At 41.9% G+C, this 16,872-nt stretch overlaps 2 protein-coding genes across 9 annotated transcripts in view; one reads left to right on the top strand and one right to left on the bottom strand.

Moving 5' to 3' along the window:
* Positions 1-2,400, top strand: part of ccdc92 (coiled-coil domain containing 92) — a 124,619-nt gene extending 122,219 nt beyond the window's left edge. For all 8 annotated transcript variants that reach the window (XM_048611468.1, XM_048611465.1, XM_048611469.1 and 5 more), the window contains one exon: positions 988-2,400. In XM_048611468.1, coding sequence (XP_048467425.1) covers positions 988-1,772 — 785 coding nt within the window. In that variant the 3' untranslated portion in view covers positions 1,773-2,400. The remainder of the gene's footprint in view (positions 1-987) is intronic.
* Positions 2,401-7,499: 5,099 nt separating this feature from the next.
* dnah10 (dynein axonemal heavy chain 10) overlaps positions 7,500-16,872 on the bottom strand; it is a 218,269-nt gene continuing 208,896 nt past the window's right edge. Inside the window, exons 74-79 of the mRNA XM_048611770.1 lie at positions 16,600-16,731; positions 15,206-15,417; positions 13,424-13,591; positions 12,412-12,592; positions 8,974-9,119; positions 7,500-7,844 (exon numbers count right to left, since the gene is read on the bottom strand). Of these exons, the coding sequence (XP_048467727.1) occupies positions 7,698-7,844; positions 8,974-9,119; positions 12,412-12,592; positions 13,424-13,591; positions 15,206-15,417; positions 16,600-16,731 (986 nt within the window). The 3' untranslated portion in view covers positions 7,500-7,697. The remainder of the gene's footprint in view (positions 7,845-8,973; positions 9,120-12,411; positions 12,593-13,423; positions 13,592-15,205; positions 15,418-16,599; positions 16,732-16,872) is intronic.

Below are 16,872 nucleotides of genomic sequence, written 5' to 3'. Positions count from 1 at the left end.
TCTCTGCTAACAGTTTGAGGCACCAGTTCTGGTTGTTTCTAGTCACAGACAGGCTTCTGTCTACACAGTGTGAATTCCTCATGAGCATTGATGATGGAAATGGGCAGAAGCAAGGTGACGTTGGGGTGCTCTAAAGGGAAGGAGAGGGCAGAGAGAGACAACAGGGAGGAGAAATCATTGTACAGAGAATGGTTTCACGGGGTCAGGTAGCAATGGTGCAGAAAATGAGCAAAGGCAGACCCAAATTGCCAAGTCCTGACTATGAAGAGTGAATGGCTGTGTCCAATTCTAATAGTGTTTGATGCAACCCAGAGAGAAACTGTTCCTTTTTAATGGAAAACTGCATAATTCCTGATGTTCCTGGTCTTTTAGAAGGGACGTTTTGTGATGCATTTACAAGAGTCTAGTGTCTGTTGTCAGATAATCTGGGGAAGTATTTTTAAAGCAGGAGTCCAGCGTTAGCTTGAGACTGAAACGGTAAAGGAATTTGGCTGGAGTGTGGCTGACTGGCAGGCCAGTGATATCTGCATTGCAGTTTTGTGACCGAGGAATGAACCACTATTTCTTAAGTGAACATAATGCAGCACTTCAGTGTCTAGGAGCTGGGTAGGCCAAATATACTCTTGTGTGAAATCAGATTCTGTCCTGCAACTCATAACTGATGGAGATTGTGGGCAAAATGCCAATATTTGATAGATTTACAGGTGACGCAATCTAACCTCAAGCATAGACTGCAGAACTTCTGAACCTTCAGTTGCCAGGCTGATATTGGCAACTTTGTTCATCCACCTCCTGCGCAGCAAGTGGTTTCTTGTAGAATAGTGTGAGTTGTAATAAATGTAGTTTTTAAAGAAAGAGCTGGCAAGGCACTGCAGTTCTGTCAATAACTAAGAGAAGTTTGGAGCAGGACACTGTGAGAATTATTTTAACAATTCTGTTCTCGATTAATTTTTATCTTCATCTTTTTGATTATGTTTTCTTTTGAAGGAAACAGCGATTCAAGAAGTGAGGAATTAAGAAAAAGGTATGAAGAACTGGAATCTCAGCTAAAAGCCAAAGAAGACGAGAATAATGAATTGATAAAAGATTTGGAGAAGAAGAATGCAGTGATACTAGTCCTGGAAAACACAATGAAAGAGCGGGAGAAGAAATATTTAGAGGAGCTAAAGTTGAAGAGCCATAAACTCAGCATGCTGTCCAGCGAGCTGGAGCAGAGGGCAAGCACCATTGCATACCTCACTTCTCAGCTGCATGCAACCAAAAAAAAGCTGATGTCTTCAGCACCGGGAGCCTCTGACAGTCAAACTGCTGCAGGTTCTGCAGCTACCAACTATAAGCCATCGCCACCCAAAGACAAGATGCCTGAAACCCCAAGGCGTAGAATGAAAAAGAGTCTTTCAACTCCACTAAACACTGAGTTTGCAGAAGTTTATAGACTTGGAACTGATGGAAGAAAGCTAATGTTGCGATCGGAACCTTTAGATGCTATGCCAGACCCTACGCCGTTCCTGCAGGCACGGGAATCTGCTGAAGCACACTTGTTGAAGGAGAGGCCTTTACTAATTCCACCCATTCCTTCCGAGCGTGGCTCTGTGGAGCAGCAGAGCCCAGCCAGAGACAAGCAGCACAAACCACATCACATCGGCGTGGCTCACCGAATCCCACATATCACCACATCACAGAGCCAGCCTGAAGTGGAAACACTGGCAGTCGACCAGGTTAATGATGGGAAAGTGGTTAGGAAGCATTCGGGGACAGACAGAACTGTGTAAAAGGACTGCTTTACCTCGGCTTAGTTGCTTTTATATGCTGTGCACAAAATATAGACAAAATTTCACTTGCAGCAATTTTTTATTTTGTTTTTAATGACAGAGAAAATATGAATGCCAAGCTCTGACACTTTATGGGAAAACAAACCCGCACAGACTCATTCGGAATTTCACTTTTTTTTTGTCAAGTTGTGAGTAGTTAAACAGTGGCCAAAATATGTAATCTTCTGCTTGCTTCTACCAATAATCTAATTGTACTTGTCGTTTGAGAAAAGCAAGGCCACAATTCAGTAGCCGTTGCACTAAGCAGCTATAATCACTCAAAGAGAGAACATGGTATACACAACGCTAACATACAACTTGCAGCTAAAACTGAAACTATTTGCTCAAATATAACGTTAATGGTTGAAGGTATGAGTAGCTGTGTCTCTAATATATACCGTCTGTCATATTGTGTGTTGATGATCTCCTGACAAAGCCTGAACTGGCAGCATGTAAATCACTGTCTCCATGTATGTACTGTGTGTCATGACCATAAGAGGAACAAATCTTTACAGGTTTCTTCAGGTCATAACTGCATTTATACTAAGTTTGATTTTGTAATCCAATTAAATGATTATTGATGATCTGATTCATTGGTTTCTGAAAATCATTCCCTTTAACACAGGAAGTTATACACATGGGATTTCAGAGAGGCAATGAGATGCAGGAGAGCATGGTGATTAGCTCATATTTACTATTTACAGAAACTGATACAGGCTTACTAATTGGAGGAACAAATTTAAAATGGGCTAGTTATACCAAACTGGGGAGGTCGTGGGATTGGAACTGGGGAGTGTGGTAGGCTGCAGAAAGCTAGATTACTACAAATCAGGGCTTAAAAGTATGACGTAACATGTGATGGAAGGATAGGAAGAGAAACCCTGTGTAGAATTAGAGTGGAGAAACAGAACTTGGGTGAAAACAGACATGCTCAGCCAGTCAAACAGCATCAATTTTAATAAAAGACCAAGATGAAAGCTTGGGCTGAAATTTCCTGGCCCCCATGTGGGTAGCCAGGAAGATTCTGGGAATGAAACAAAGAACTTCAGATGCTGCAGATCTGAAACAAAAACAGAAATTGCTGGAGAAACGCAGCAGCTCTGGCAGCATTCTTGGGAAGAAAGTAGAGTTAACATTTTGAGTCTTGTGACTCTTCACCAGAATATTAACTCTGCTTTCTTCCCACAGATGCTGCCACAGCTGCTGAATCATTCTGGGAAATTCCCAACATTCCTACTGCCAGGAGATTTTCTCATGGACAGACTGAACCATGAATCCGATAGTGGGTATCAATTTAAACAAAGTCCCCTTTTTCTTGATTCTTTCATGGGATGTAGACATTTCTGGCAAGGTCAGGGTATTGCAGAAAATAAATGCTTGGTTTAGCATATTGGCATGGATATTGGCTGACTAACAGGAAGCAGAGAGTAGCAATAAATGGGTCTTTTACTGGTTGGCAGGATGTAATGAGTGGTCTGTCACATGGTTCAGTGCTGGGACTTCAACTGCTTACAATTCATAAATGATTTGGATGAAAGGATGAAAGGTATGATGCCAAATTTGCTGACAACACAAAGTTAGGAAAATGAGTTGTGAAGATCACATGCCAACATTGATAGGTTAAATTGATCGGTATAGATCTGGCAAAGGAGCATAATATGGGAAAATGTGAAAATGTCTATTTTGGTAGGAAGAATAAGAAGCATATTATCTAAATGATGAGAGATTACACAGCTCTGAGTTTCAGAGGAATCTGCCCTTCTGCATGAATCGTATGAGATAGCATACAGATACAGAAAGTAATTAGTTAAACTGACAATGTATTGCTTATTGAGAGTGTAATTGAGTACAGAAGTACAAGCATGATGCTTCAATTATATTCAAGCATTGGAGAGGTTGCATTTGGAATATTGTGTCCAGTATTGGTCTCTGTATTTACGGAAAGGTATAATTGTGTTGGAAGCAGTCTAGCAAAAGTTTATTAGACTAATAGCTGGAATGGGAGGGTTGTATTATGAGGAAAGTTTGGACCGGCTCAGCTTGTATCTGTTGGAATTTCAAAGAGCAGGAGGATACTTGATTGAAACCTGAAGATCCTGAGGGGTCTTGACGGCAGATGTGGAGAGGATGATTCCTCTCAGGGAGGAATCCAGAAATAGGGGTCTCCCAATTAAAAAAGGGTGAGGCAAAATTATTCCTCTGAAACAAAGAGCAGGAGTCTTTTGTGTCTGCTCCACCATTCATAATGATCATGGCTGATCATCCAACTCAGCACCCTGTTCCCAATTTCTCCCTATACCCTATGCTACCTTTAGTCCTAAGTACTGTAAGAGCTAACAGCTTTCTCAAAAAAATTCAATTTCTTGACCTTAACAGTTTCCTGTGGGCATATGATTCTACATGCTCACCACTCTGGGTGAAGAAATTTCTCCTCTGTCCTAAATGGTTATCAAGGATAGGTGGGAAAATGAATTTGAGATTACAATCTTATTGATTGGCAGTGCAGTCTTGAGGGACTGAAGGGCCTGATCCTGCTTAAATTCACATGTTTGTATTTCCCTAATTGCAATAGATTGTTGAGTTGTTTGCCAGCCCAGTTCAGAGGGCAGTTCAGATTCTACCACTTTGTTGTACTTCTGGAGTTGTATGTAGGTCAGACCAGGTAATGACAGCAGATTTCCTTCTCTAAAGGATATTAATCAGATGGCATTTTTTTAAGCATCAACAATACTTTTGTGGTCGCTGTTGCTGTGACTTACCTTATGTTCCAGATTTTAAGGTAAGAACATAGATTTGTGGACCAAATTTAGAGGGAATGTGAGTAATTTTTCTTTACACCCAGAAGTTTTGGGAATGAGCTCACTGCCTGTAAGGGTGGTAGAGGAAGAAACCCTCATAACATTTTAGAAGTATTTAGCTGTGCAGTTGATACCAACACATACGGGCCTATTGGCCAAGTGCTGGAAAATGGGATTAGAATCATAGGCGGTTATTTTTGACTGGCACGGAAATGATTGACTAAAAGGCCTTTTCCTGTGCTGTAGATCTTTCTGATTCTGTTTATTCACTGAATTTTAATTCCACCAGCTGTTATGGTGGGATATGAGCCCATAACCCCTGAGCAGTGTTTTAGGAGTCAGCGGCCATGTCTAGGTTTTCTGACATTTTGACAGATCCCCCAGCCCCCTCCTGAGAAGGCCATTAATGCAGGTAGTTCTGTTGGGGTAAGGGGGTGTACAGAAATACAGTACCAAAGGTTCCATTCTTACAAACAGGGTTGGTGGGTGTGATTGACTGCCTCTGCAGCTCCAATGTTGCAGCTGAAGTTGCTTCCCCTCTGATCTATAGGCCCCATCCTCTCAACTACGTTTTTACCTCTCTGCAGTACCTCCATATTGTAGGTGCTCTCCTACCTACATTGGCAGCACCAGCTGCTGGTGCCCTGGATCAGCAGGAACCAAACTGCCTGCTGTACTTCATTATTAAAGTAATTGGAAAAATAACTCCAGTATTTGGCTTTGGACAAGGCTTGCCTCAGGATCCCCATTTGTAAACCCCCACCCCCATCCAGGGTTGAGTCTCGTTTGCTGATGCGACCAGACCTCCTGAGTAATTGTAACTTATGGTTTTCCTTCCAGATTTTCAGCATTTGTGGTATTTTTGATGGGCAATAAAATTGATCTTTAGTCGATCTAAACTCTGATCAGTTCCCTTTCATCCATCATCTCTCGACTTACTGACCTACACTGGCCTGTCTGGCAACACCATTTTAAAATTCTCATTCTTGTTTTCAAGTCCCTTCATGGGCAGGCGATAACCTAGTGGTGTTATTATTAGACTATTAACCCAGAGACCCAGGTAATGTTCTAGGGACCTGGGTTCGAATCCTGCCGTGCAGATGACAGAATTTGAATTGAACAATAATCTGGAAATAACAGTCTAATGAGGACCATGCAACCATTGCCAAATGTTGGGAAAAATCCATCTGACTTACTAATGCCCTTTACGGAAGGAAATCAGCCATCCTTACCTGATCTGGGCTACATGTAACTCCAGAACCACAGCAATGTGGTTGATTCTTAATTACCCTCCTGGCAGTTAGGGATGGGTAATAAACGCTGGTCGAACCAGTGCTGTCCACATTCTATGATTGAATTAAACTCACCCGCTCCATAGCTCTGATTTTGGCTTCCACAATCCAGGTAACAAGCCAGCTGACTTGTGCACAGCAAGCTTCCATAAGCAGCAATATGATCACAATCAGACTGTTTTTGTTGCTTGAGGTATAAATATTATCCGGGACACTGGGGAGCACTCTCCTACTCTTTGAAACAGCCCTGGGATCTTTTACATTCACCTGAGAGGGCAAATGGATCCTCTGTTTAACATTTAACCCAAAAGACAGCAGTTCTTGGAGTTGATTAGGTGTAGGTTTTGTGTGCAAATCCTGAAGGTGTGGTGTGAAACCACACAATTCTGATCAGAATTCCACCTCACTGTGCTACAGGTGATGGGAAGCAGTGACTGCTGCAGACTTGGCCATGTGCCATGGGTTTGGAGTCACATGTAGGTAGCACTAGGTTAGGATGGCAGATTTTTTTCCCTGAAGGACAAGTGAAACACATGGGTTTTTACCACAATTGAAGATACCTTCGTGCATCATTACTACTGACTCTATATTCCAGATTTATCAACTGAATTTAAATTCAACCAAATGTTGTGTGATTTGAGGCTGTATCCCCAAAGCATTAGTCTGACCCATTTCAGGAACATTGCCACAACACCACTGACTTGTTTGTACAGGATATTAATAAAGAATTTAATTGAAGATGAACTGAAGATTGTCATTGAGTAATGGATAACACACTGCTCCTGAACTGAAAGGCAGCCTGACGTGGTAAGGAATGAAGGGATCGAGCTCACAGCTGTTTGGCAGGCATTCTGTAAACTTACCTGGTATTCTTGTTCCACTGCCTAAAGTACATGATGAAGCAGAGGGCAAATGTGACCCCTTCCACTTGGGCTGTTGAGGTATTGCTGCTTTAATCTCTGAAGGGAAGAGGGCTGTTTCTGTATTGAATGAACATCCTCCTGTAAAGACCAGACAGCAGCCAATCAGAGTATAAAGAGTGATTGAGCAGATCCCAGGAGATGTCTTAGCTGTGAGAAAGTTATTGAAAGCCTGGGACATTTGGGCACCAAGGTCTGTGTGAGACCACTGGCCTTCTGTTTCCTCGGATTCAGTCTGCCCTTGAATACAGCCGATAAGTGGTAGATAAAAGTTGGATAAAAGCTGGGTCAAGAGGTTTCACAGTAACTTAAATATTTTCTCAGAGATTCATCAGGCTGATACTACATGGTGCCCCGAATGTGAGATTTTTCACCCTCTTGGTAAGTTACTGCTTGATACGGGAAAGGTTTGTCATGTACGTTGTGTTACTGACAGATACACATATATCAATCAGCTGGGTATAAAACAGAAATCCAAGAGATTGGTGTAGGTGCAATGACGTGAGTGGTGGACAGACAACACATCTGTCGTTTCTTCCAGAAGTAAAAACAGAACACAGGAGTTTTGTTTTAATATAAAAATACAAACCAGGCTCCATGAACAGGACACAAGGCATGTCCAATAATTATTGAATAGTAATTAGTCTTAGCCTGGACCAATAAAATTTTTACCACACACTCTGTTTGTTGAAAAGTTGATTACTTTTTAGAATATTTTGTATATTACATTATTAAAGTAGACATCAAATTCCTCATTGTATTAAAATTACAAAATATACCACTTCGGAATTACATTAAAATAGAAATAACAAAAAGGAGGACAGCTCCTTGTTGCTGAAAGGTAAAAGCCTGATGTCCTGCTGAGAACCAGGGTCTTCAGTCGGAGTTCAGGGTCAGACAGACACCCTGCAGCACCCAGTGTGAGATGTGTTTGGTGGTGAAGAGATCAGCTTCAAAGACCAAACCAACACCCATCGCATTTCGACGCATCGATGTCGTGTACACTGGAGTTCGTAAAGTGTTCTGTGTTAAAGTCAGAAACATAAGAAGCACTCAGTCACTTCTGGAAATGACAACAATTGGTAAGACAAAGGATTATTACCATTTTAGAAACCTTTTTAAATAAGCTTTAAAAAAAAATGTGACACACAACAATTAGCCTAAGAGGACTTCTCCAAATAAAAGATTCCAGGAGTAGAGAGAAGTCCTACTCTGATGGGAACATAGCAGCAATTCAGGTCACCACCTGAAACTCTGGTCTCCACATCTTTTCGCCTCCGTGAGACACTCCTCCAAACCTATCTCACTAGAACTATTTCATAACCTGTACGTTTTGGTGTTTGATCTGAAATGTTGTCTGATAATATTTCATGGAGCACCTTGGAATGTTTTACTACATTAACGGAACTACAGAAATTCAAGTTGTTGTTAGCCATCTGAGCATTAAAACTCCAGGTAGATGGACTGATGACGTTGCTCCCCTGGATAGTCCTTACCAATCCTGCTCCCCCACACTGGATTATCCTCAGCCACACCCTCCCCCTAACTGTCCTCACATTCCTGGCTATGAAGAGTGTTGCCTCTATCAACTAATGTGTCCCAAACCCAAAGCTGAAATTGAATGGGAAAAGGCACACCCCAGTACATCAGCCACTGGTTCCCTCCAACTATGTTCCTAGACCATATACAAGGCCACACGAAACACTTCAGATTGTAGCTTCTGATAAAAGCTTGTGACTGCAGCCAGAGACTGAGAGGGACTAAAGGTTTTCCCTCTCACTGCCAGGTAAGATTCTCAGGGCTCCTTACTGGGGCCTTAGCTTCTTACAATATTTATCAATGACCCCAACCCAAATGAAGAAATAGAGTGAGATCTCTGCCATATGGTCTGCAGAGGAGGTCAGAATGTTAAAATGGGGCATTGACATATCCAATTCAATGATTGGCAGTGTTAGAGATCGTTTTTCATCCTTCCTCCCTCACGTTGTTGCCATTCATTTCAAACTTCTCTCAAACACTGGAACATTACAAATGTCAGTAGTTTGTGATTACTGAGTATTCTTTGAGTGTCTGCACTTGCTAAACATTTCCTCCTTGTCCATTTCCTGATTGGACTCGGTTTGTTACACACATTCAGTCAGCTGTGGCGGACCTGCAGTTTGAGCCGATGAGCCTCAATGGGGATGACCTTCAGAACAGGGAGTTCAGTCACCAGCTCCTTTGGTTTGCTCCGAATCAAACAACCTTCTTCAATATCCCAAGATGCTCCTTCCATATATAAACCAGTAATAAAACAGCCTGCAAAACAGCAACAAAGGCAATTTTTAAAAAAACCATGAAACTTCAACCCATCTTCAATGAATGAATTGTTATTGCCTGGGGATCATCCAGGAGGTTGGTTAAGCTGGTCCTGAACCTGCTCCTGTTCACTGTTTCTCTAACTTGACAATGCATGTGGGAAGATGGTGAGTAAACTTGCAAATAATATTAAAATCTGAGCAAAATGCTGGAGGAGACAATGGTAAACAGTATTTAACCTCTCTATTTTTATTGTCATAACTTTGTGTTAATTGAACCATTTAGTACAAGCCAAAGAACCCATCTCAATTTATACAGATAGATAAACAGGAGGCTGGAAGAACAGGACAGAAGAAGGGTAATATCTGAAACATTGTCTGCTTCTTTCCTCCAGATGCTGCCTGGCTTGCTGGGTTATTCCAGTCTCCCATTTGTCTACCTGGATTCCAGCATCTGCAGTTTTTTTTTGTCTCTAACCACTTTTATACAGGTTGCTGGTTAAACTGTATTTGGAACACTGGGCTCATTTTTGCACCACTAACATAATAGGTGTTAAGTGGCTTAGGAAAGTTTGCAGATGACACAAAACTAGGTGGGAAGCCAAGCGGTGAAAATGATACAATGAGCCTGCAGAGGGCTAAGTGTGTGGGCAAAAACTTGTAAGATGGAATATGATTTGGGAAAATGAGAAGTTCTGCACTTTGGCAGGTAGAATGAATGAATGAATGATTTATTGTCACATATATCTTGAAGATACAATGAAAAATGTTTTATCGTCACAATAGTGCCATTTTGAGTTATAATAAGGATAACAAGAGATTACTTGAATAAGAGTTCATCTTCTGTTCAAATTGGGGTCTCAAGCACAGCTTCAGTGCTTCTGCAAGGTCTCTGCAAAATGTTCCAGTCCTCAAGGAATTTCACTCTGGGAACAGCAACAATGCTGCCAATGTCCTAGGAGACCCTGGCTCTGTTACTGTGTGACACCACCAAGAGTCCCAGCTGAGGGCCTACTGCCACCAGGAGTCCCGGTCCACACCGCCAATGCTGCAGCCACCATCCTGCCAGCACCACGCTGCCCTCAAAGATAAGGAAGGAAGGAAGAAGCAACAAGATGAAAAGTACGTGGAGAAAATGATGCCGCTGGCCTGCAGTGGATGGGCTCAGTGAGCCCGAACACTACCTACCATGCTGGCGCCATCTTGCATTTGAATAGAGAAGGGAAATATTATTTAAGTGGAGAGAGAATGCAGAAATGTACAGAAAAGAGGGAATTGGAAGTTCTTGTCTGATAATCACAGAAAGCTAGCATCCAAGTTCAGGGATAATAGGAAAGGCAAATGGAGTATTGGCCTTTAGAACTAGAATTAGCCTTTACTGTCACATATACTCAATGAGTATAGTGAAAAGTTTATATATCGCCACTTACATCATCAACTTAGGTACAAAGGTACCTAGTTTCAGTTTCTTCAGTTACAAAATTTTAGACAATAGAGAAATAAAATGCCCAGCATTGCAGAGATAAACGTTCAGAACAACAGACCACACTGACACCTAGCTTCCAGTCTGCACCAGGCCCTGGCTCCAGACTCCTCCGGGATGCACCTTGAGGACCATGAGGCTCAGAGATCGCTTTGGACTGCCAGGCTGGGAGGTCACCGCGCCAGGCCGGGAGGTCCCCGCGCCAGGCCGGAAGGTCAGCGCGCCAGGCCGGAAGGTCTGCTGCCAGACCTGCTGAGCTTTTCCAGCAACTTTGTTTTTGTTCCTGATTTACAGCATCCGCAGTTCTTTTGGTTTTTATAAACGCAGGGAGGTTTCATTAAAACAATACAAAGCACTAGTCAGACAACAGCTGGAATACTGTGAACAATTATAGGCTCCTCATTTGGGGAAAGATTTATTGGCAGCCCAGAAAAGGTTCACTAGGCTGATACCAGGAATGGAGGGACTGTGTTATGAGATAGGTTTATAGACTGGGCCTGTACTCATTGGAATTTAGAAAGGTGACCTAATTGAAACATACAAGATTCTTCGAGGACTCGACAAGGTAGATGCAGAGAGCTTGTTTTCCCTTGTGAGAGAATCTAGAACCAGAAAGCATCGTCTCAAAGTATGGGATCACACATTTCAGACAGAGATTTCAGACAGGGTGGCACGGTGGCTCAGCAGTTAGCTCTACTGCTTCACAGGTCCAGGAACAGGGATTCTCGGGCAACTATCTGTGTGGATTTTGCGCACTTTCCCTGTGTCTGCGTGGGTTTCCTCCGGATGCTCCAGTTTCCTCCCACAGACCAAAGATGTGCAGGTTAGGTGGATCGGCCATGCTAAATTGCCGCAGTGTCTAGGGTGAGAAATGCAGGGATAGGGTTGGGGGGTGGGTCTGGGTGGAATGCTCTTTGGAGATTCAGTGTAGACTCGATGGGTCGAATGGCCTCCCTCCACACTGTAGGGATTCTATGGATAGATGAGGAAAGTGGTGAATTTGTGGAATTCTTTACCACAGGAGACTATTGAGGCTGGGTTGTTTACTATATTCAAGGCTGAGTTAGGTTTTTAATCAGTAAGGAAATCAAGGGTCTTGGGAAAAGGGTCGGAAAGTGGAGTTGAGGATTATCAGATCAGCCATGATCTCATTGAATGGTGGCGCAGACTCAATGGGCTGAATGGCTTACGTGTGCTCCAATGTCCTATGGTTTTATGGAAAAGTTCAGTGGAAAGTCAGAAGAGTAAGTTCTGCTTTAAAGAACCTCAGCAGCTTAAAGAGCTGGGTCTGTGACAGACAACAGACTATTGTGGTCAACTATTCCTATATAACAGCAAACAATTAAAGGATATTAACTGTCTTAAATAGGAGACCAACAGTCTATTTAATTCAACCCCCATTCAAAACAACTGAGCATTCAGAGAACACAGTAAAGTATTTTAAAAATGCATGTTTAATATTTCTGTAGGCTACAATGGCACACTGCCACTAGATCTCTGATTTATTTAAAAAATCCTCAAATTAGCTCATTGAGGATTATCAAAGTCTCTTTTCTGGATTAATAAACATGTGAAACACTTAATAATCTGCAGACACACAGTAATGCAAACACATCATTCACGGCTTTCTTAAAATGAATCTCAAAGAGTAAGATTAAACAAAGAACTGCAGCTTGTGGAGATCTAAAGCAAAAGCAGAAATTGCTGGAGAAACTCAGCAGGTCTGGCAGCATCTGTGGAGGGAAACAGAGTTAACGTTTCAAGTCAGTGACTCTTCATCAGAACTCAAAGAGTAACAAGTGATTCCCACCTTGTCCAGGTCTCTCCATGACATCGTCACTGGTTGGGTACTTGGTGACCTGAGTGTAAAGTGTGGACCGATCGAGAGGCCAGCCATTCTTCCGGCAAGTTGCCTGAACCAGAGCAGTCAGGTATGATTCGGGGATGTGTAACCCAGACAACCACATTACATCAGGTTCACCTTCATCAACCTGTCAATTATTTGGTGAGAAAATGTCAGGCAAGTTAATAATGCTAAGTAACTAGTTCATACATCAGCAAAAAAAGTTCACAGACCAGAAGCAGTACTGAACATCTGCTAGCTAGTTTTCCACCTTCCATCAACTTGAGCTTATCCAAAATATCTGCTACCCATGTCCTAACTCACACCACGTCCCATTTACCATAATCCCCATGCACATTGACACTAGCTCCCAACACAGCAACACCTCCATTTTAAAATCATGATCTTGCCTTCTTCCTATTTCAAGAACCTCCTCTACCCCATTACCTTCTGTGTTCCCCCAACTCCAGACTCTTGAGCACTTGGCAATCTGACCATAGGTAGAGCTAGCCTCCTAGCTGTGAGTTCTGGTTGGACCATCCCCACTGGTAGAGTACCAACTCTGCTGCAATATCCAATGCCACTATTCCTGAGGCAGCTTGATTGGGATTTCCTAGGCCTCAGACACAAAACTGAGGCAGGAGGATGGATCTGTGTAATTTACTCTTTACCATCTAAGCCTAAGGCCTGGGTCCTGAGCCTACACCCAGGTTGGAGCCTTTTGCAAATTCTGTGCAGCATGTCCAGAAATTGAGTTGCAACTGAGTCTGAGGAGCCTTTGGGCTCAATACTTTCCTGATCTTTGTTCCCAATGTCTGGATTGAAAAATCAGCACTGGCTTCAATGAATTATCCCAGGTGTAAGTTTCCTGGCATGAAATTTAGTTTGAGTGATGTGAATGTTTTCACATTTGTTTCAGTTACTGGAAATATTTTGATTCATTAAGAAATCTCTTGCTATGATACAGTTTGACACTAACCCATGATAGGTACTGGTCAAACCGTCTCTTGAAGTGAATCATCCAGTTTCCAAGTGATTTGAGGGTGTCAGGAGCCAGTCTTCTCCAGATAGCAGGAATATGACCATTAAAGAGCGCGCGGGCCACTTCATCCAGCTCACTGCTCATTCCCACTTCACCAGCCAAAGCCTGAAACATGCAAACAGTCCCACAGTTCAAAATATACCGTATAAATTATACAAACATAAAAATAATATAAATCACAAATAATCAAATCTCAACAACTGGTCATCAATTATTTGTTCACGTTCCTGTCAGGCTGAAAGTAATGAAGCTAAACTCTGTCTTTATTGGACATGTGGGTTATAGGTTTCTGGGCTGTAATCCTTACTGCAGCCAGGGAACATCTCAAAGTCTGCTGCTAAAATTCTGCATCACGATCTCCTCTCACCCACATTCATGGAACAGGAACATCAGACACTTTGAGAAGCATCTTACTTTGGAAGTTTGACAGTGAGATGTAATATTAGTATAACTTCCAAATTTTTTTTTACTCTTAGGGTCATAGCCAATTAAATAAAATTGTAGAATCCCTACAGTATGGAAGCAGCCACTCGGCCCATTCAGTCCACACCGACCCTCCGAAGAGCGTCCCACCCAGACCCACCCCTACTACTCTATCCTTGTAACACTGCATTTCCCACGGCTAATCCACCTAACCTGCACATCTTTGGAGTGTGAGAGGAAATCTGAGCACCTGGAGGAGTAGATGGCACTTTCCTTTTAAAAGTAGTTTGATGTTGGTTTTACATGATTTTTCCTCCAATAATAAGTAGGACAAGCACCATTAGAACTCAACACATTACACTAACAGCCCCTTGTCTTCTGATTTGCAGCCTCTAGATATGCAGTACAAATTGGAACAGACAGAATTTACACATTGGTGCAAGGCAGAATTCTAAATAATTCACAAACAGCTGAAAACCATTGTTTTAATGTCTCCTTGGAGTACAGACAGTTCTCCTCCCACTATTTCCTACAGTCTCTAAAATACTCGTAGCTTTAATCATATCAACACTCACATCACATTCCCTTAGTGGAGGCATTATCCCATTCCACTTAAATGGAATAACGCCTCTGTAAAAGTAGTTGGAACAGAATTCAGAATTGAATGGGCTAAACATGCAATAACACGAGTATCCAGCCTTGTGTGACTCAGACAAAAATATAAAGAAAAAATCCGGCATAGATGTTTAAAATAATGAAATTAAATTTAAATATACAATTTAAATGAGATACAGTTAAAACTGAAACTAGTTTAACTGACCAGCAGTGAGTCAGTAATTAGAAAAGTTAATCCCAGCCCTAAAAGAATCTGTATTCACAAAGCATTCATTAAGATTTGAATGCTGGACCTAAAGAGTGGGTGGAGGGAGCAGAACCAAGACCAACTTTTAAAAGGAAATAAGTAAATATCTGAAACAAAAATTTCAACGGATATGGAGATGGGCTGAAAGTAAAACTAACTGAATGATATTTGTCAGAGCTAGTATACCCTCACCTGACTGAATAGCTTCTTTTATGCAGTCAGATTCTGTGATTCTATACCCAGTGATCAGAGAGAGTGTGAGGATACTTTTAAAAAGAGAAAGCTCTACAGTCAAATGCTCTCATCTGTGCTTGCTAGAAAACTCATGGTTAGAAGAAAATATCAAATCAGAATGTTCCGTTGTTGTCAGTGGCAAATTATACATTTCAATTGATGTTACTGGATTCTCAGAGAGCAAGGATATAACAACTTACTCTCTGCAGTTCCATCAGGGACCGTGACATTCGGTCAAGCAGCAAGTTGAAACGCTCTAGTTCTTGAAGCAGTACTACGGTTGTTGGTGTGATTTGCAAAGCAAGTTTTTTGTAGATAGTGTCAAGATCAAACAGGACTGGAAGCTTGCTTTGAATATCCTTAGCAACATGTCCAATATACTCATCACGACCCATCCCAGTGCCAGATTCCCCTAGAACAAACACATTGAATTATTTCACCACACAACAGAAGATCATTCAATACATACAAGAGCAAAATACGCTGGAGATTTGAAACAAATGCAGACATTGCTGGAGAAACTCAGCAGGTCTGGAGCATTTCTCAACGACCTCTCAGCAATCAGTGTTTCCTTTGTCAATACCAGTCCCTGTCTGGCAGGACCAGGTTATAATGTTTCTCTACATTTCTCCTACAGAGAGGTGTATGCTTAAATGCTAGCACAGAGCTAGTTAAAACCATAACAGAATCAGGTACTTACAATATGCCATCATAGTAAAATGTTATAAGGTCTTTCACTGAACTACATAGGTCAATGATTCCAGGACAGATGACCAAGGGATTGATGGAACAGGGATGGTTGAACAATAAGAATTGGGATTACCTTTAGTGGCCATGTGGAAAGAGTGCAGAGATCAGACAGGCTATAGAACAAGTGATCAAAAAGAAGAAAGATGTAGAGCACAGTAACGGTAGAGACACATAAGAGTTATGTTTGAACTTACCAACATGTTACCCAATAGGGACGGGATGTTACTCCTTGGATAGACAGTGATGGTTTGACACCCCTTAGACAGAAGGGGGTCTTATCCCATGAGGGGAGCAAGGGGGCAGGCGAGGGTTGAAACCCCTAGGGAGAGATTTAAACATGACATTGGCTTAGCGAAAATAGGGAGCCAGCGGAGCTATGACCCCCAATGCAGTAGTCAAGCAAAGTAAGATACAGGTGGCTCAATGTGCAGAATTGGGTGAAACATTTTATGATCCAACATTTAGAACATGGACTGCAGATCCTGCAACAGTCTAAACACCATCACAATCTCCAAACAAGTTTAAAGATGTGAGGACGTTGGCCCAGACCAGGTTAAGACACTACCTATCAAGAACACTAACTACTGCAGAGTATTTGTTTATTAACATACAGAAATGATAAAGGTTTATACAAAACTACTAATATAGCAGTTAAAATAACAAGAAAACAAAATAACTCAACAGTTAATGCAACTACTTGACGTATTTTACAAATTCAATAATATGTTGTTATTAAGACCAAATGAATATTGTGTTGGATGCAGATCTGTAGTGCGTATTAAATTGAGATTTACATATAGACAACACGCAAAGACAAATTCTAGCGATTCCAACTGAAAGGTACCTGTCTGTGGTTGCAGATCTATCAGATGCCCCCACATGCTTCGAGCTGCGTGTGTATAGTAACCAATCTCAGCATTGGGGTGAAGGCCAAATACTTCGGGAGTGTTGGCAAGTGGTAGAGATTCAATTTCCTCTGAAAATAAACAATAATATACTGGAATATTGTAAAGTAATTTTTAAAAGTTTAGGAAATATCTGATTAAAGCCTGTGCTCCTTAGTCACCAATGTCCACCCCACCACGCCGCGCACACCGTCCACCCCACCACGCCGCGC

The sequence above is a fragment of the Rhincodon typus genome, chromosome 24, assembly GCF_021869965.1.
Source record: "Rhincodon typus isolate 14 chromosome 24, sRhiTyp1.1, whole genome shotgun sequence".
Taxonomy (NCBI): Eukaryota; Metazoa; Chordata; class Chondrichthyes; order Orectolobiformes; family Rhincodontidae; genus Rhincodon; species Rhincodon typus.
The sequence above is the reverse complement of the archived record's forward strand: the minus strand, read 5'-3'. Positions and strand labels throughout refer to the sequence as shown.